The 20,587-nt window shown below is 39.9% G+C and overlaps 1 protein-coding gene across 5 annotated transcripts in view; it reads left to right on the forward strand.

The window, feature by feature from the left end:
- The first annotated feature begins 3,471 nt into the window (after positions 1-3,471).
- Positions 3,472-20,587, forward strand: part of tcerg1l (transcription elongation regulator 1 like) — a 41,605-nt gene continuing 24,489 nt past the window's right edge. For 2 of the 5 annotated variants that reach the window (XR_011685139.1, XM_071463260.1), the window contains exons 1-5: positions 3,472-4,454; positions 6,889-7,103; positions 10,333-10,419; positions 10,487-10,622; positions 14,838-19,569. Coding sequence is in view for 4 of the 5 variants with exons in the window: in XM_071463260.1 (XP_071319361.1) it covers positions 19,554-19,569 (16 nt within the window). In the remaining variant the exon portion in view is untranslated. Of the gene's footprint in view, positions 4,455-5,453; positions 5,501-6,888; positions 7,104-8,299; positions 8,504-10,332; positions 10,420-10,486; positions 10,623-14,837; positions 19,570-20,587 lie in introns of those variants that run through there. The other 3 variants (XM_071463261.1, XM_071463262.1, XM_071463263.1) reach the window with 3 other exon arrangements.

A 20,587-nucleotide genomic window follows, 5' to 3' on the forward strand; every position in this document is an offset into this window, starting at 1 on the left:
AGACAAGATACAAATAAGGCACACGGGGAATAAAGGCTGGAACGTAGTCATAAAGAACAAGACGAACTGGCACAGAAGGGAGGGAACACTGAGACTAAATACTCTGGGAGAGGGAGGACAATGAGACACAGGTGCAGCACATTAGGGCAGGGCAGGTAATCACACAAGGGGAGGACACATGAGGGCAGGAAGTGAGGAACCTGAAACGAGAGAGAGGTGAGTATCAAAATAAAACAGGAAGTACAAGACAAAGAACACTGGGGGAAACAAAAAAGGGAACTCAGCTATCCAGCTGAGGCATGACATGTTTGTTTTACAGAACTATGACAAAAACACTGTATAAAACTGTGTTTCCCCAAAGTTTCTATTAGATTTCTATTAAATCTATGTATTCAGTACCTTCAGTGTTACCTGGCTCTGATGTGTGTACAAGTCTAGCTTTTTGAGACATTACATTACAATGTGGTCTGAATGGACTCAGCAAATCTCTCTGTATCTCACCCTTCACCCAGCCCAGCTGCAGGCCCTGGCTTACCTGATGATCTGATGACCTGCCTCATGATGTGCCCAACATCAGAGCCAGGGGAAGACTGAAACAATAATTCAGGCTGTGAATTTGACTTCACCCGAAGCCATTCTCATGCAAACCATCAGACTGCTAGTTTTGTAGGCTAACCCTGTTTGTTGATATAACAGGTACCAGACTAGTAATACATTTGGCTACTACTTTTTTCTGTGAGGAAAGTTATCCAGATTACAATCTTTAAAGAAAAACTGACTGACTGACAAATATGAGAAAAATGTGTTCCGTTATATTTATTCTTCAGTATAAATATTCATTCATTTATTTCCATTTGAACAATTTCATGTTATTACAGAAGAATGTGTAAGCTACACGTGTACTATATAGTAATAGCAGAAACCCCACGTAGGCTTTAATTAGGTCAAATGTTTTTGTCAAATTATGTTAAAAGAACATTATATGAAGGGCCGAAGTTTTGCAGTGCTCTATCCCTCTGCCTCTTTCTGTCTCTCTGTGTCTCTCTTGTGAACCAACGTAAACAAAAATCATGTGACTACTTTCTGGTTACAGTCTTCACTTTTCCGACTGTTCATCAGCACTGGATAATAATTATTATTGGTGATTATCAAAGGCAAACTCAGTGTAGACAAAGCTGTCAGGACCAGTGGTGTGGACTCACACTGCAGCCACGTAGGTTCAGGTAGCCGTCATACACAGGTGAGGTGATACAAGAAATCAGGTGCTCCTGACTGGCTGTCCATCACTGATCAGAGTCCTGTCTCACTCCTCCATAAGGTTTCCCTGAAGATCCATGTTGGTGTACCTAAGTCCATGTTCTTTGATATTTGAATTTCAGCCTTCATCCTTTCCTCATGAGTAACCTTCTATTGCTTTGATGATCTCGCTGTTAATCAGAATAACCTGGACTGTGGAGTCTGAGAAACAATACGCTGCCTGTTCATCTAAGAATCTTTAAGATGGTTTACAATGACTGCAGAGAGGCAGCACAAAGCCACCCAGTCTTCATCAGGTTAGTGTAAGAGTGGCAGAGTATTTTCTTTACTTACAGGCCATAATAGCAGGCCATGGGATTCTGCTCCCTTTGCAATGTTTTTCTCTAACAGACTCTGCTTCCATCAAAGACAAGTTTGGTTTTCCAAGCTTGAGCAAAAAATGCCTAAAATCCCATTGGGGTTAGGAAGGAGTATGAATGGAAACAAAACTTGAACCCCTTTTTGTTATTCCACTGGGTTTTACTAAAGCCTTGCATGTCATCCAAGCCTTTGTCAGTGATGTCTGTCCAGGACAGGCTGAAGAACACATGTCTACATCAGGATCAAGTCCAGCATGTTCATCAGGTGCTGCACAGGCTTCTGAAGAATCAGCTGTTTGTACCTGTACACCTGTACATGTTATTTGAATACAGTATTTTAGCTGTAGTGGAGTTTTCATGAATGTAAAACCCTTTCACCCTCATTTACAACTTCACCAGGGATTAGCCTTTATACATAAAACATGTCTTTAATGTTCTCTGATATCCACTGGTAATTTGAATTAATTGAATGCCAAACAGGAAAAATAATGAATTCATCTTCTGAAGTCCTGACAGTCTTTAAGCTTCAGTATGAATTTTAATCTGTAGAGTTTAGGCACTGAAACCATGTTTCAGTTTGTTCTGTACATTTTACTATGAATCACTTACTTTTTATTAACAGACTCAGAGAGTCAGAGGGATGGATTCAAGTTTATAAATCCAGAAAAATAAGTAATCATTGTAATGTGGTCAGAGGTTGAAACTAATTTATATTTCACATAAGGTTTTAATGGCAGTCACATTAAAGAAGATTTTCTGTAATCTGCTTCATGTTGTCTTCTCTCTCCATATCCCTATGATCTCTACTCAATAATCATTCACAGAGGAAATGGGCAGAGCTTGAGCATTCATCCAATCAGTCTGTTGGTGGAGCTATATGTTGTATGATAAAGTAGATAATCACAGATTAGTCTGAAAGGTCGACGACTTAACAGAGACTCCTCAGTCTGTTCTGTCAATATTAACTGTGTGTGTGTGTGAGAGAGAGAGCATGTGTGTGTTGACATAGCAGAGCTTCACAACTCAGAGACAATTACTGATATCAGATAAAACAAATACACACACACCTTCCTCCTCACGGGAAGAGACAAAGGAGGCAATAAGGTTGTTAAACTTTGTGTGTGATGACTCAGGATGGGAACACACACACACACACACACACACACACACACACACAGAATATATAGTTGTCATTATCTCACTAATGGATACTGTGATCTCAACACACATACACATACACACACAGTAGAATGGTAGAAGAGCTTTGAGTGAGTATCTACAAAGAAGTGATACTTGTTGTTGCCTCTGTAATGCTTGCTACTGACAGTGCTGTATGAGAGGGTGAGAAACAAGGATCATCGTGTTTGTTAGATCCAAAACTGGTAACAATGATGTATGTATGTAACACAGTCTGTGGGTGCAAGGCCTCTCCCTCAGTGAGTGGATGGTGAAAATGTCTGATACTCACTGATGGCAAAAAAAGACAAAAGAAGGTTGATGAAGGAGAGAAATAAGCACATCCATCCATTATCTGTACCAGTTATCCTCATAGGGCTGGAGCCAATCCCAGTTTACATTGGACAGGTACGGGATAGGTCACCAGACTATCACGAGGCTGACCAATTAACCTAATCTGCATGTCTTTGGACTGTGGGAGCCAGAACCTTTTTTTTTCAGCAGTGTTGATTTATAGTTTATATGGTTGTAATGAAACCCATCATTCACTAAGGTTGTTGCATCCATCACTTCAAATAAAATTAATAGAAATAATTATAGTTATTGTGTGCTACTATATTAGATAACATGAGATCATAATGTAGCGATGATAAATGTATTTTCTCTAGAAATAAATAGTGTCAAACCTAAAGAAATGCTCTCTGAAACATTAATGATCAATGAATGAAGATATTTATAAATGGAAAATACATTTATGGTTCAAATTTTGACATAGGATCTAATCATAAAGGGTTTAATCATGTTGATAGAGGTACAAATAAAATGCATGAGTTATGATTGCATACGCTAGCTGGTTTTATGGATACTAAACTGTCTATCTGCTGTGAGGCAGAGCCCACATTTGTATTTGGTCCCCAGAAGTGCAGGGCCAGCCTGGTACATTGTCTTTGTGGTCCTTGGCAAGCTACACAGACCTAGGTGTGTTGAGCTGCCTGATTCCTGTTCCTGACTGTTTGCTGCCTGGTTTGTTTCCTTTGTTTGAAGACTCCAGTAAAGACATCACTGTCTCTGCTTTGCTGTTTACAGAAAAGATTCAGTACAGATAAAGTTAATATGACCACTAGTCCTGGGCAGCTCACCAACACATTCATACAGTTGTGTTTCTGATCACTTCGCATCTGTTCAGGGATCAACACGCTCACAGGGAACAGTGAGGCGGCTCTTTGATCTGAGAGCGGCACCATTTACCAGAGCTTTAATCGGCATGTATCAGGAAGAGAGAGAGAGAGAGAGAGAGAGAGAGAGAGATTCCGTGACCGGAACAAGGCTCTGCTGCACGCCGACTCCGGTATTTTCTACCTACAGGCGTCGCATCGTCTGTCACCGCCGTGACACGCTTGGTCTGTCTGTTACAACCGGGAGCCCCCCCCCCCCACCACCATCCCCCTCCTCTCTCGGTTAACTTGTGTCGCTGTTGATCCTCGTGGCTCCGGGGCTGTTTTTACTTTCACCTTTACCGGATGGGAGGATGATCTGCGGACCTCAGTGAAACAGCTCGAAGAGCGAGTCGACGTTCAGGACGTGACCGGACCGAAGAGGGTCGTCAGTCCCGCTCGGAGGAGCAGTTTACCAGGACAGAAGCTGGAGAAGATTCGCAGGTCGGTAAGTGACACAATAACCCGCGATAATCCACTCAGCTACAGACACTGCATCATCAGCAAGACTGATACAGACAGCTGTATTACAAGTACAAGGAGACCTGTGAGTATAACTGACAGCTGTAGTACAAGTACACAGTAGTACTGTGAGGATCAGTTATAATTCTCTCCTTGTGAAAAAAATATTATTGGTAAAGTCTTTATGGATGTCATTATTGATTGATTGATTGATTGATTGATTGATTGATTGATTGACTGACTGATATCAGAGAGGTATTTAACATTACATTGACTCCCACTCATATGATGAAGTATGAAGCCCTGATATGTGATAACATGATTTAAACTCTGAACTGCTGAGTCACATTTTAAAAGCTTTTAATATTCTGTTCATTTTATGAATTATTGATCCATTGGTTTTGTTTCTGTTTGTGTGTGACTTGTTGCTTCAGATTTGTTGTAACATTTTATTTTTGTGTACTTGTAATTGTGGCTTTACAAGCTGCTGTGCAACTAAAATTGACTAAATTACTAATTTAGCACAAAGACCAAACTTGAGAGATTTTAAGCAAAAGGTTTGAATAAATCTCAGTTTTATGTTTTTGACAAAAAACAACTGGATGAGTTTAGAAGATGTGAGGATTGTAAACCTGAGCTGAGACAAACTATAACTATTAGTCCTGTCAAAGTCTGATTTCTGCAGCTGCAGAACAAAATGTCATGTCTGATATCACTTATGTTTGCATATTTTGCACACATGGACAACTGTGGATACACAGATGTTTTCATTTATACTCTGCTTGGAGAACACATTCCATACATGTACAGTAGGTCATCGTCCATGTACGTGCAATTATAATCAAATCAAAATGGCAACATCCATGCAAGAAGAAGAAGAGATGCTTTTTCTACTGTACTTTTAAAGATGAGCTGTAGAGGTGAGGGCAGTGGCAGACCTCCTCACAGCCACTCTTCAAACTCAACGTCTATGTTTGTTTCACAGCTCATGTGCAGTTGGGACCTGTGTAACGTATTGGTGGGTACAAATAGGTGGGTACACAGATGTCTGCACAGAGCCTTGCATACACCCCCCAATGACAAAATTTACATCACATGCATCCTTGTGGACCCTGTTAGACCCTCATGGACCTTGGTATACTCACAGATGTAGAAAGTAAAACATCGGATATGTAAAGAACAAAACCGTCTTCTGAGAGAAAAAAATATTCTTGACCTGTTTCATTGGTGGACTGAGTCACTGGGGTCTCATGCTGATATGGAGAGAGAACCAGAGAACAGATACATTACTAAATATTATTATTGTTGATAATTATTCTTTACATAAATATCACAAACTTATTCAGTGAATGTAACAAGAGGGGAGTCCATGTAAAGTTATCCTAAAAACAAACAATTTATGATTTATTATTTTTATTAGCCTGACCTGAACCAGTGAAAACTGAAGAACCAGTGGAACCAGTAGCAGTAGTTAAAGCTGTGGATCAAGTCAGGTATTACCCAGTTCCTCTGTGACAGATGTGATGATGGTCAGAGATGATGATGAGACAGGGCGCCTTGGTGGCTCACCTGGTAGAGCACGTACCATTAAGGCTTAGTCCTACCCGCAGCGACCCTGGGTTTGAATCCAACCCGCGGCCCTTTGCGTGTCATCCCCTCTCTCTCCCTGACTTTTCTGTCACTCTCTCACTGACATATCCAATAAAGGCATTAAAAAGGCCAAAAAAAACTTAAAAAAAAAAAAAAGAGAGATGATGATGAGACAGATAATCATTCTGATGTCAGTGGAAACAGCAGAGTCACCTCATCAGTCTGAAGTATGAAGTATTAATGAAGTACTGATGAGTATCTATGGTATTTAGTTATTATTAAAGCAGAAGGTGTTGAAGTGTTGATAGTGATGCAGTATTTATAAAGTGTTTATTTTGCATTAATTTGGTATTATTGCAGCATTTATGTGGCAATGTTGTAGATTTGATTCAGTATTGATGAAATAGGAATAAAGTATTGATGATGTACTTATGTAGTATTAATACTGTGTTGCTGTAGTTTCAGCTGATTTCTGACAGGTCATTTGTGGCTTTGTTGATTTTTCTTCAGGTAGAGAATCACATCAGAGTTTTTCTTACAGCAGTGAAGCAGTTGTGTTTTTTCTGATGAGTCAGCTCAAGTCACTGTGTAAAACTATTTTTAATAGAATTTATTTTTATGTCCACATATCTGTTTGGGTTTTGTCTTTGCACTCTGATGTTTTTACATGATTCTTCTTTCATCATTTCTTTATCTTATTTTCATCTTTGTATTTTCTGCTTTACTTTGAAAGAGTTTCTAAGTTCAGGCTTTTTAATAGTTTGATCAATAATCAACCTGTCTTTGATTATTGATGCTGCTTTGTCCTAATTAGTCTGTTTGTGTGTTAGGTTGTGATATCATCATGATGCTGCCAGTCTCCAGGTTTAAAGGTCAACGGGTTGGCATGTTAACCACCACCATGCCCTGGCTGTCTGTTAGCAGTGAACCCACCCCCCAGTGGTTGTGGTTGGCCAGATGGTCCGCAGCAACATACCAGGCCACGCCCCCTCTCATCTTCTGCCCCCCTGCTGTGTGGATACCTGAACACACACACCTGATACAGGTAACACACCTGGTCCAGGTAACATCTGGTTTATGTAGCACACACCTGGTGCATATAACACACCTGGTGCAGATAACACACCAGGTACAGCTAAATCTTCTGTATGACCCTGTAAATAAAGTGGAGTTAGGGTTAAATTTGATAAATTTTAACTTTAATCTGCTGATCTCTCATTTATCAAGGAAAAATAACAATAACAACATAACACATCTCTGCAAGAGCTCAGACTACATTTCCCACAATCACAACCACCCACCATAGTCACCCTCTGCATGTGGAGTCATTAAATCTAGATGTGACACATTGTGTATTTAAAGGACTTTTCTGTTTATTTTAATGAACCTGATTTTGAGACTCATGTTTCTGACTTCGATTCCTATTTGAATTTTAACAGTATATTTGAGTGTCTGCCTCTTGTCCTTCCTTCAGTATGAAGGACTAAAATGTCTTTCAGGGAGTTTGGCCTCCTCTGTAGTCTGGAGATAAGATGAAACTTTAATGATTCCCCAGGGCAAAGTGAATAATTGTTGGTTAATTATTGGTACGCTGTTAATTATCTCATGCAGCTCTCCTTTAATTCTTTCTGCATAAACTGCATTGACAGAGTTTAACATCTTATCAGCAGATTATCTAATGAAAGTTTGTTTGTGTGGAACAGAGAAAACTGACTGAAATCTTAAAGTGTGACATTAAACTCCACAGACTGCTGAATTTTACAGAGAGAACCTTGTTATTACTTACCTTATTATTCTGAATTCATAGGGTTCAATATAAAAGGTGTGAACCTGCTGAGAAATCTGTGCTCTTATATTTTTATATTTTCAGACATGGGCTTTGACTTGACTGTGGTGATTCTTTTTGTCTGGAGATGAAGTGTTTTAGTTTTTATTGTGATAACAGATCAGTTATTTCACCTTTTAAAATATGAAGATGATGAAATGTATTCAAAACAAATCCTTCGTCTTTCTTCACTGTGTGAAGGATTTAGAGAGACTGGGGAGGAAGTTCAGGAACAGTCTGTCTGTCTGTCTGTCTGTCATTTAACCTGTTGGCCTGTCTGGTGATTACAAAACAGTTTGACGTCTCTTCATGAGAGAAGTCTGATTATTAGGGAGTGACCGCTTATCAGCCTGGCCAATTACTAGAGGCAATTTCAGCATTTTTCTGATTATTTTATTTAAAATTTTTTTTTTTTGGCCTTTTATGCCTTTATTGATAGGGCAGTCAAGAGAGACAGGAAACGGGGAGGCAGAGAGAGGGGGAACGACACGCAGAAAAGGGACGCCCACAGCGGGATTCGTACCAGGGCCGCCTGCAGTGAGGGCTATAGCCTTAACACATGGGGCGGGTGCGCTACCCACTGAGCTAAATACTGCCCTGCATTTTTCCTGATCTTATTGGTATTGTTATTTTTTGTAACTGATAGCTAATGAAAATAACTAATTTTAAAATGTGCTACTTTGGCTCTGATGCAGCCGCCAGTCCCTGTCATTGGTCACCACTCTATCGTGGGTTTGGTCTGGAGCAGTGTCCTGCCCACAGCACTGTCTGATTGGTTACATGTAATGAGCAATAGCCTTTCAACACTTAAGGTGAGAATGGGAGAGAGAGGGGAAAGAGAGAGAGGGGAAAAGAGAGGAGCCATTGCTAACTGCTAAGCTAAAGTTACCAGCTGATGTGAAGATGATAAACAGCAGCTGGATCAGTGACAGTCTCTAAAACAGCAGAGACTGAGAGCTGCAGCAGCCAGTCAGTTTAAATGTACAGTAGTCAGACTCTTTGCTGCCTGTGATACGACTGATAATGACTGATATAGACTCAGTTGTCAGTTTATTAGGAACACCTAGATGAAACTGATGTCATCTAATACAACAGTCCTGTAATAAATCCTGAAGGTTTTAATGTTCAGGTTGTAATAAAATAGTGTTAGACAGTTGTTGATTAAACTGTGTGATGTAGCATGTAGAGGTAGTATGTAATGTATAGAGTGAGGATGTTGTGTGTGGAAGTAGAGTGTAGTTGTATCACATTATACAGAGGTGTTTCTGTTATTAAGGCTGCCTCCATTGATACACAAAAAGACAAAAGACAGACAAAGAAGACAAAATAATAGAAACAAATAATAGAAACATCTGGACACTGCAGTGAGAGTTCTTATGTAGCAGGAATCTTGTTTTGGCATATTGGTTCCAAATATTGATTATCAGTCTTCTTGATCACTTATAATTGGTATAGGAATTTTCCTGACAAAAACATATAGGTCGAGCCTTACTGATTACACATATGAGTCTTCAAACAACAACTTAACACCGTCAATGATATACAAGTGTACTCAGGGTGTGGTCAATACAGTGACATAACTAGTGGGTGTGGGTTAGGGTTAAGTAAACAAACATTGCACTGCTACGTTCACAGCTACACTGCTAACTGCTAACTAATGAGCTAACTCTCTGCTCCGGTCGCTGTTTCACTGCTGTCTCTGTCTCTCTCTCTCTGTCTCTCAAACTCTCTGTGTGCCCCGCCCCTCCCTTAACAATATTCTGTCTCAAACTTAAAACAGATCTCATACAGAGATGATAAATCAGAGTAATTAGCTCGTTTACTTTTTCCCTCAATAGACAAAAAAACATCCAGCCTATGTCAACGGGACACGGTCACGCCCACGAAAATTACAGGAAACTATAGACACAGCGGCCGGGCAGTAATGACATGATGAATACAAATGGGCATCAGATCCTTTATGGGACAGAAAGCTGTTCTGAGATCAGATGTGTGGAGAGATAAAACTTCACTTCTGACTGATGTCTGTTTTAGCTTTAACTGGTCAAACGCTGCTTGTCTTTCTTGCCTGCCAGTAATAAAAAGTCAGAATTTACAGGTCACTGAAAGAGGGTTCTGTCCTGTTTGTGGTTCTACCAGATCCTTATGTGGGTCTAAACAAACATACAGAGGAGAAACTTTTTGTCAGATATAAAAGTTCTGAAATAAACACTCATGGTCCACTGACACACACACACAGGGATCCATCTATTGACCTCATATATGCACACACACACAACACAAACACCCAGGAGCTGCCAGCTTTGTTAGGTATTTTTAGAGTGTGTTGTAGTCGGGCTGTGGCTGTGTCTCGTTTGTGAGTCTCACTCAGGTGCAGTCACCTTCAAACACATCTTTAAACTTGAATGGAGAATTTTTTTCATATAAGGATGTAATGCTGTTGTTTCAGTGGGAACGTCCAGCTGTTGAAGTCATTCCTCTCCTCCCTTCGCTCTATCAGTCTTCACCTCTTCATCACCCTCATCGTCTTCCCAAGGTATACACACAGACACACACACACACACACATATTAGCACGATGCTAACATGCTGACATGTTTGCAGCTGGTTGAAGGCTGGGTCTCACCAGAGGAAGTGGGCGTGTTCCAGAGAAGAAACAAAAATCTCCTTCTGACTAATCAGATCATCCAGCGACCAGGCAGACATGCCCCCAGAACCCAGTTCTTGTCTCATCTCACAGGTAAGACAAAACTCAATTCAGGTGAGTGGAGACTTAGGCAGCAGAGGGTCACCATGAATCGATTCAACCTTACATTCAACCTTTATTTAAATGGAAACATTGGTGCTTTCAACACCCTATTGTGTTACGCAAGCATTGTAACTGTGGCAGCTGAGAAATCGGTTTAAAAATGTCTTTAACACCAGAAAATCTGCTCAATGTTACAGTCACTGGCCTCACCGTCCAGAACAACAGAGACCATCCCGACCGAGTGAAGGCATGTGTGGAAACTATGGTTCCTAATTTCAGAGGAAGGATAATCCACTTCGTTGAGACTGTGTTACTATCTGTATGAGATAATTATTTTATTATGAGTGTTAGGCCTGATATTGTAATAACCCACTTGGCTTCAGCCGGTTGAGCTGGTCAGGATTTGTAGCATCCCCACATAGAAGAGTGTGTCCACAATTCCTCAAATTAGATCACTCAGCCATAGATAGAGGCGGAGCTTCTCACTCATTTTATTGGGAGTTTTTCATTCCAGACCAGGAAAGTCTGTTTTAAATGTCGATTTATTCTGAAAGGCTGCACTTTCTGTAAGTGACAATAAGTTGGCCTCATTCTGCTGCAGCTCACCTGGAATTGAACTACCAACTTAGATGCCGTGTTGTTTTTGGGAATGCTGCATTCACATCTGCCATGTTGCCATGACAACAGAGCTCATTTCTAAGAGCTTATTGGCTGTGTGGCTTGCTGCTTTGAGACAGTGAATGTGTGTTTTCTGCTGAGACACACATAAAGCTGCTGTCAAATGTAATATGAAGACAATTGGTCCATTTAAAATGACCTGATGGAGCATGATGGTAAATGTTTCTCGATTCAGATCTTAGACTACAAACATGTTCTTATGATTTTAATCAATCATTGAGTCGAAAAAACTTTGACATCATATGGGTGATAGAGGTGGAGCTTAGAAAAAATCATTTAAGTATAGATCTGTTTTTAATATGAACAGAAGGTCTGATCTGAGGTTTTGTAGATAAGTTGGAGAGTTTCTCCTTCATGTTATTTTCTGTTGTATTTGTAGCTGTCATGAAGTCTGTAGCCTGTAGGAGGCGGTGGTAGCACTGTAAAGATGAACAAGTACACCTCATGTGGACTGAGGTGAGACAGCTGCTTATTTTGGTTTCTCTCTCAGAGAAGCTCTGCAGGACTATACTAAACTGGACCTACCGAACTAGATTGGACTGGGTGTCAGCCTCACGTGTCTCCCTCATTAAAACAGATATTTTCTTTATAATTACAGCAAAAACAGATTCTTTCATTCCTGTAGTTGTTTGCTCACAGATGTATTTGAGTGATGTGTTTTCCCTCTGATCTGTTCATTCATTTGAGAGGACATTCAGATGCAGACTTCTGGAAACCAACAGATTAAATTTGGTTTTATTTTGGTGAGCGTGGGTGTGTGTTCATGTTGTGGAGGTTTTCTGGCAGAAGCCCAGATTCTCTTCAGTGTGTCAGTGTGTTTACAGTTTGTCAGGATTGATTTGTCTCAGATTTTCACTACATATTTACAGGTGGAAACCGTTCACTTGTGAAATTAAATTCTATTAAACTTGGACTGAAAATCAAAAATGGCACGACAGATAAAATGACTCTTGTAACGTTTTCAACAATGAGCCTGTGGTATAAAAACATGTTATTTTAACAGTTTTTCTGAACTGCTAAAACACAATCATTTCTGGAAACCTCTCATCCTTTTCTCAAAACTGTCAACACAATACCCAGTATTTCAAATACATTCAACAGCAACTCAGATTATTTTATGTGTGCTCAGAATCAAACACTTTTTTCAGATCACACACAAAGACAATAAAAACACCACGGAGCATTCATTACACACTGCATTAAAAAAGGAAAACACAGTGTCCAGACTTTGTAGCTCCATATATCTGTTGTCCTGATCATGGGTCCTGACACAGAGGGTTCTGCTCTTTGTCAGTCCATGAACAAGAACTCAGTCTATTACAGTTGTTTACATTTCATCTGAAATGTTCTTGGTCTTGTTTGTCCTCATCCTCCTCCTCTTCCTCTACCTCTCAGATTATTTTCATCAACCTGTTCACTCTGCACTGTCTTATATTGGTTTCATCGTTACCAACAAATGTGAACAGTTTTGAGTTGTGTGTAAACTACGACAGTGATTGATTCCTAAATGTGTTCAGGCCACTGAGTGTTTGGTTCAGAGAATGAGATTTTGTGTTTTAGCAGTTCAGAAAAACTGTAAAATGAAGGCTGGCTTCTCCATTACACAACCAGAGGAAAGAGGTGTATGACTTTATTCTGTGAGTTTAACTACATCCACCAAAACTCATAGTTAAGAGAAACAGGAAAATGTTTTTTTTTTTAAGTTTCTCCTCAGAGAAGCTGAATTTATCAAATTATATGATGAGACATGAGACTTGAATGAAAGCGAACCTCACTGCTGAGAAAGAACAGGTGGACACAGTCCAACTGGACTGACTGGATCTACAGGTGAGACAGGTGAAACAAACAACAAGATGAACTGTCAGTCGTCCACATAGAGACGGTAACAGTCTTTTCTTCAATATTTGAACATTAAGTCAGTGTGTTGTGCTCTTTACAGTTTCTGTACATCTGAATACGATTTGTAGAGGACTGAATGTGAAAGAGCTGAGTGTGTATCTGTGTGTGTGTGTGTGTGTGTGTGTGTGTGTGTGTGTGTGTTGCAGCTGTAGTGATGTTCTTGGCAGCAGATGCAGACACACAGAAACTCATGTGGGCATTCAGCAGCTGAGCTCTCTTTGACTGGCAGCCTGCTTTCATTAACTGTGTGGTTTTTGTGTGTATATTGTGTGTGTTTGTGTGTGTATGTGTGTGTGTGTGTTCGTTCAGCTAGTGTTTAACTCCAGAGCTTCTGATTCTGTTTCAGATGTGAGAGCTGTTGTTCATCAGTCAACCTCTGATTTTACATTGTTTCTACAAACAACACTTCCACTCACTTCTAAACTGACCAATCAGAGGCATTTACTCATAAATCATTATGTTCAGAACTGTCATGTCAAATAGGAACATACCAAACTCCAGTGATGTAACAAGACACATTTATGAAACTGGAAACAGCCTCCATCTATTGTCCACCTGTGACAGGCCCCGCCCAGTCTCTGTATAGTTACCTGTCCTGAGGAGCCTGAACAGGATCTGGAGCACCTGGGCCCACATTTCCTGTAGGATATAAAAGAACCATGTGTCTCACTCCTTCCTGCCTGATGCCCTTTTCTATTTTGTTTGGCCTTTGTTTGAAATATATTATAATCCTAAAAATATACACTTTAGTCTCATAGTTGAAATATAATATTTGTTTGTCTGAAGATGAAACTCAATACACAATAAATACATTTATTTATTCATTTATTATTACAGTGGTGCCTCTGTGGACTTCTGGGGTTCTTATATATATACAGATATATCACCACATTTTAATAAGAATAGATAAAATATATTCCAGATTGATCTACCCCAGTTATTTCTGTTTATATGTGTTGTTGCAGTTCTGGATTTGGAGCATGTTTCAGTTAATGGTTACACTTTCAGTCCTGTATGTGCTTTGTCTTTAGCGGCCACCATGCTAGTTGATACTGTGAGTAAATATGATTTACATGTTATTGAAGTGTGCCTTGGATAAATTTATCATTTGACAAATGAGCAGAGCATCCTGCTCCATTCACTGTCTTTACACAGATGTTTTATTGTCGCTGTGATGCTGCTGATGTCAGCAGATTTAGGTCAGTGTCTCCTGAAGGGAACACAAATGTGTGGAGGTGGACTGATACACACACAGATCTGCATTAAAACAGCAGAATATGGTAAAACCAGACAACAGTGTCTCTGAGCTCTGGCTGTCTCACTCTTTTAATCACCATCAATGAACACAACATCTGGTTTGTGTGTCTTCTTCACTCAAAATAAAATTCTCTGTGGACATTGTTCATTGTCAGCTTATGACACTTATTTTTATTTTGTGCTCCCACACTTTGATTCATCCTGGAAGGAAAACCATAACAGACTGCAGAGTGTGATCCTGCCAGCTGAAGCTCATCATCCATTAGTTAGTTAGTTCCATAGTTAGTTGGTTCATTAGCGGTTTCAGAGCAGTGTATAAATATCCTTGAGTCGCTGATGAAGAGTCAGACCAACATGTTTCTCTGTGTTCAGGTCGTGTTAGAAGAGGAACTACAAAGACCAGACACACCAAGACAGAGGACTCCTCCTCCTCCCCACTGCACCTCCTCTCTCTGTCTCCTTTCTGCCTGCCTCTCTTTACTGCTCCTCCTCCAACAGGTGTGTCTTATTCCCCTCCACATCAGTGATTTCTGCATTTTGTTAAGGGTCAATACCAGGACTAGGATCAATAATGGGACCAGGATTAAAAACGTTCAGATTTTGTTGCTATAACAGGTGGTACTTTTAGTTCTGGATTAATAATGGGTCCTTCACATTAAGAGTTACTGGTTCTAGTTTGGGTTCTGGTTCAGATGGAGGAGTTAGCTGTGCTGTTGCAGCTTTAAACAACTATTCTGGCTGTTTCTGCATAAGTTACAGGTTTTAGTTCTGGTTCTGGTTCTGGTTCTATAGACAGGAGATGGACTTGATCTTTAATTAAAACATGAAGACAAGGTTGAAGAACTCGACATGTTCCATTAAACCTGTTTTCTTTAGTTTCTATTAGAGTGAGCAGAGAACAATGTAACATGTAATCAATCTAATCAATGACTCTGTGATCACATGATCAACAGATGAGTTTTAAAAACACTGACCTTATTATTATTGGTTTGCAGTGGTCAAAGCTAGGTCCACTGAGGAAGACGCTCCTCTCTGTACATTATCACACTGCTGAACATCCAGACTGAACTCAAAGCATGCTCAGAAAAGAAACTGTTTTTACTCTAAATTTTTATGGTTTGATTAGTTTGTAACCAGAGTGATGATGTCAGAGTGATCACATGATTCTGACTTGTACCTGAGGCAGATGGGGTCTTGTTGCAGCTGCATTATAGGATTTGTAGTCTTGCTGCAGACTTTATCGTGTCCTCAGGCCTCTTCCTTCATTGCTCAGTTGCTCTTCACTTCTGTTGTTTATTTTTAATCTTTGTCAATTAAAATCCAGCTCGATTTGATTTCATGCTGCTGTCGATCTGCAGCAGCTGCTGCTTTAGTTTCCTGCAGCAGCGAGACAAATCTGCAGCTCAGTGTGTCATCGCTGAAAATAAACTGATGAACAGCAACACTAACACCAACCAAATAAACAACAACCGTGGGGAACCGAACACCACAGAAGAAGAAACAGAACAGAGGAGATGAAAGGAGAGAGGAGAGACAGACAGGAAGTGACCAGACACAGGAAGTGATCAGACACAGAGCGTCACTGATTTACTGATTCATTGATTCATCAGTTCACTGATTCATTGATTCATTATTTCATTGATTCATGGGTTCATTGATTCACTGATTCCTCAGTTCACTGATTCACGTATTCATTGATTCATCTTTTCATAGATTAACTGATTCATTGGTTCATTGTTTCATGGATTCACTCTGCCATCAGTGTGTGTGTGTTATTCTGACTCTGTGAATAATAGATGATTCATCAGGATTACAGTCTCTGTGTATGTGTGTGTGTATGTGTGTGTTTTTTCTCAGAGGTATTGTTTAATCTCTCTCCCACAATACCCTGCTCCTCTCATCCAGACGTTTGTATCTGTTTGATGAGGTTATGAGTTCTGAATGAGCCTGATAAAGACACACACACACACACACACACACACACACACACACACAAAGAGAGAGAGAGTTCAGTTCATTATCTGTGTTATTGATCAGTGATCAGATTAATGATGTGGAAGAACAGCAGTGTAATTGATCACCTTCTGTTCACTCCTGGGATGACAAGGAGCCATAAGCCCTGAATCTGGACTGACAGGAGAAACTCCATCAGGTCCTCTATCAAGTCCTCCATCAGGTCCTCTATCAGGTCCTCCATCAGGTCTTCTGTCAGGTCCTCCATCAGGTCCTCCGTCAGGTATTCTATCAGGTCCTCTATCAGGTCTTCTATCAGGTCCTCTATCAGGTCCTCTTTCAGATCCTCCATCAGGTCCTCACAGTTACCTGAAACCTGTAATCATGAATCTTCTGAGAGGGGTTCAAGGTCTCTGGTCTGCCCATGCTGACTGGATAACATGTTTATCAGTAAACAGTTCATCCAGTGGTGATAATTTTCCACATATAACATTTGTTATAGTCCAGAATCAAGTCCCTGATCTTTTGTGACACAGAGTTGTAATGTATCCATCACTTTGGTTTAGAGCCATGAACCTCGTTATTACATCTTCAAATATATGGATTTATTTATCAAAGCTGAAGACAGTACATATTTGACTCTAGTGCAGTTCCAGCTGGTCCACACATTATAGATATAACATACAGAAAATAACATAAATATACAATACAAACTCATTGTAGTTCTTAAGTATTGTTAGTATTTATGTACAGAAATACTGAGGCAGGTCTGAAACCTAAATTCACCTCTGATGTCACTGAGTTCATTTCAGTCGGTGTTGATGTGTAAAGACCTTCAGTCTGGTACATCAAAAAACCTTTAACACAGTTAGATAAAATTAGAAAACATATTACATATAACATATAACATATAACAAAAACAGCTTGTGACTGACTGAACCTGAGTTACTGGCTTGTGAAATCAGGACATGTCATATATATGATACATATTGACTCATAAATCATTGTATATCATACACCTTTATGTGTCAGATGTAGTCCTATAGTCTATCAGGTCTCAGTCCTTCTCTGAACAAATGACTTCTGTCCCAACAGTTTCTCTGTGACCTGTGACCTCAGCAGGTGAGTCAGTGCAGGCCCCGCCCACTAACTGAGAGTTTACAGTATTAAAAAAAAACAGGAGGAAAGTCAAAACAAAAACACAGAATGCTGCAGTACACACATACACACACATACACACACCACAAAGTTAGTTGTGAACAAAAACTGCATGTGAAAATACATTTTAATTGAAACAACCTTTTTTTTTTTTTAAACAACCTTTTATCACAAAAGGTGACCAACTGAAACTCTTGTGTTTACAAAACTAACAAACTAAAATTTAAGAGAAAATGTTTATTTAAGCTGAATATGAAACAACTTTTACACCAGCTGTCTGCACATCGCACAAACAAAATTCCATGAATGTGAAAGACCATTTCAAAACCTTGCACAGGAAAGCTAACGTAACTTAGCTTCACAAGGTAAGGACCTTGCCCCCTGAATCCAACCGTGTCCGCATCCGCAGGAGGGCAGGAAACAGTAATACACAACTTTCTCTGACCTTTTTAATTTGGTACCTGACAAATAACCAGTGTTAGAAAAAAAATAAACAAAAACTAAACAACCAAAAAAAACTAAACTGAGATTAAGCATTTTCAAAAAATTAAAACTAAACAAGCAAAAAAATAAACCTGCGTTAAAAAACAATTAAAACTTGTGTGTTTTCAGTAAACCTGCTACACACACAGTGCATGTGTGCGTATATGTGTGCGTGTCAGTGAATCTATTGATCTCTGTTCAGAAGCAGTTTGATAAAGTGACTCTATAAACTGAGGCCAAAGCTTTGTTGAACACACATAAAACCATTGACTCACAACTATACAGCACATACACACACACACAGTTCTCCAGGATGTAATTGGGTGTTTTCAGGAGGACAGCTCATAGCTCACCTTTACAGGGTTCTGTTTTATACTGCAGACACACACAAATGCAGACGCACACACACACACACACACAGTCTGTGTATAATGGGTTGAGCTCAGTCTGTATTGATAACTAGCTGATTGATCGAAGAAGGTCAAATTGAGGTAATTGGCCACAGGAGCCGTTAACACACCTGTGTGTGTGTGTGTTTGTGCGTGCATGTGTTCTGATATTTAACAGTTAATATCCTGATATTAAAATCTCTCATCATGTTGCTGTAAATGAACTAAATATCAGCTGAACATTTCGTCTTGAAGCTGATTGGTTCGACCTCTGGAGAGCACTTTATTTTGATTTTTTAAAATAATCTACAGTTATACAGACACAGTTACATAGATACAGTTATATAGACAGTGTTAGATAGTCAATAGTATTACTATCATTATAATGAGGTCTATAAGAATAAAGTTATTATTATCATTGTAATGAGGTCTATAAGAATAAAGTTATTATTATCACTATAATGGAGATCTATGGGGAAAACAATTTTTAACATGTTTTAGTTGCAGTACGTTAAATGACGCGTTATTTTGTTATTGTATATACAATAAATACATTACTCTACCTCAGACTATACAAAACATGTCTGGTAGTGCAAATGATGTGTTAACTATTTCTTTAAACATACATGAAGGCAGGTAGGTTCAGAGGAGGATGACCAACAGGAAGGAAAGTAAACAGGTGATCCAAAACTCTGGAGGTGAAACAGTTAGAAAATACAAACACTGGGAAACACAAGGAAACAGACTGAGCCCCAACCCTGAGACACTGAGGAGACAAGAGACACAGAGGAGATGAGGAGACGAGAGACACTTAGCAGGCAAGAAACACAGAGGAAATTAAGAGACGAGAGACACCGAGGAGACAAGAGAACCCGAGGAGAGAAGAAACACTGAGGACACAAGAGACACCAAGGAGACGAGGAGATGAGAGACACCGAGGAGACGAGAGGCACTGAGGAGATGAGAGACACCAAGGAGACGAGGAGACGAGAGGCACAGGGAGATGAGAGACACTGAGGAGACGAGAGGCATGGCACAGGGAGATGAGAGACACTGAGGAGACGAGAGACACTGAGGAGACAGGAGGCACTGAGGAGACGAGGACATGAGAGACAGAGGAGGTGAGGAGACAGAGACTGATGCACAGTACACAGAATACTACATGAGTAGTGAGTCGTGAGTGTGTAGACCTACTGAGTGGTTGTGGGAAGTTTTCTGGAATGTTTCTACTTTAAAACTTTCACGGTGCTTCTTCGAACAAATTCATTCATACATTTGTGAACTGAGAGGGTTAAGAGCAGGGGTGTTGCTATACATAAAGCTGTACTAGGGCACATGATCCTGTGCAAACTCTCGATGTTTTGTTTAAAGTGAAATATGAAACTACCTGGTACACTCTGTATGCAAGTTCCAGTAGTATGAGATGTTTTGAGCGTAGTGATTTTGGACACAAACATTCAGCTTGCCCCTTTAGAGCACAGCATGCAGGTGAGAGGCAGCCTGACATCAATGCTGACAGTGGCAGTCGGCAGACAGCACAGCCAATGGCAGGTAATAGCAGGGAGGCTTCTGGTGAGAGGCAGCCAGACACTAACGCTGATAGCAGCAGTCTGCAAACAGTGCAGCCGACGTTAGCAGATTCTGGTGTTAAACAATCTGAAATGAGTAACAAAGCAACAAGTGAACACAATGAAAAAAACGCTGATCAACAAACTGGGTGAAAACAAAAGTGATGAAGGAGTGAGTGAAGCTGTGCAGGGTGCAGCTGCAAGTTCTGCCCCAGATGTACAAAGTGAGGGATAAACAAATGATGGATGATGATATACTGTCTCAGTGTTCTGAAACTGTATCACAAGATGATCAGCAGTACTACTCTTTACGAGAAATAAATGATTTTCTGAATGACACTTTTGGCAGATTGAATGTAGAAATCATAGATTTATTCCCTGATGTTGATGAATTCATGAGATCAGTTGTTAAAATTAGAAGGGTAGTAGGATATGAAGAGTTAAGTAAACAGAAGAGGTTCCAGTTAATGGAGATACTGACTAAACTAAGAAAAGATATGAGAGAAAAAGTCTCTCCAAAATCAAACTAATGAACATGGGAGAAACACAAAGGGTGATTCTTTTTGGAAGT

Source organism: Trachinotus anak, unplaced genomic scaffold (genome assembly GCF_046630095.1).
Source record: "Trachinotus anak isolate AG129_WGS33_773 ecotype Australia unplaced genomic scaffold, CSIRO_AGI_Tana_v1 ptg000025l, whole genome shotgun sequence".
Lineage (NCBI taxonomy): Eukaryota > Metazoa > Chordata > Actinopteri > Carangiformes > Carangidae > Trachinotus > Trachinotus anak.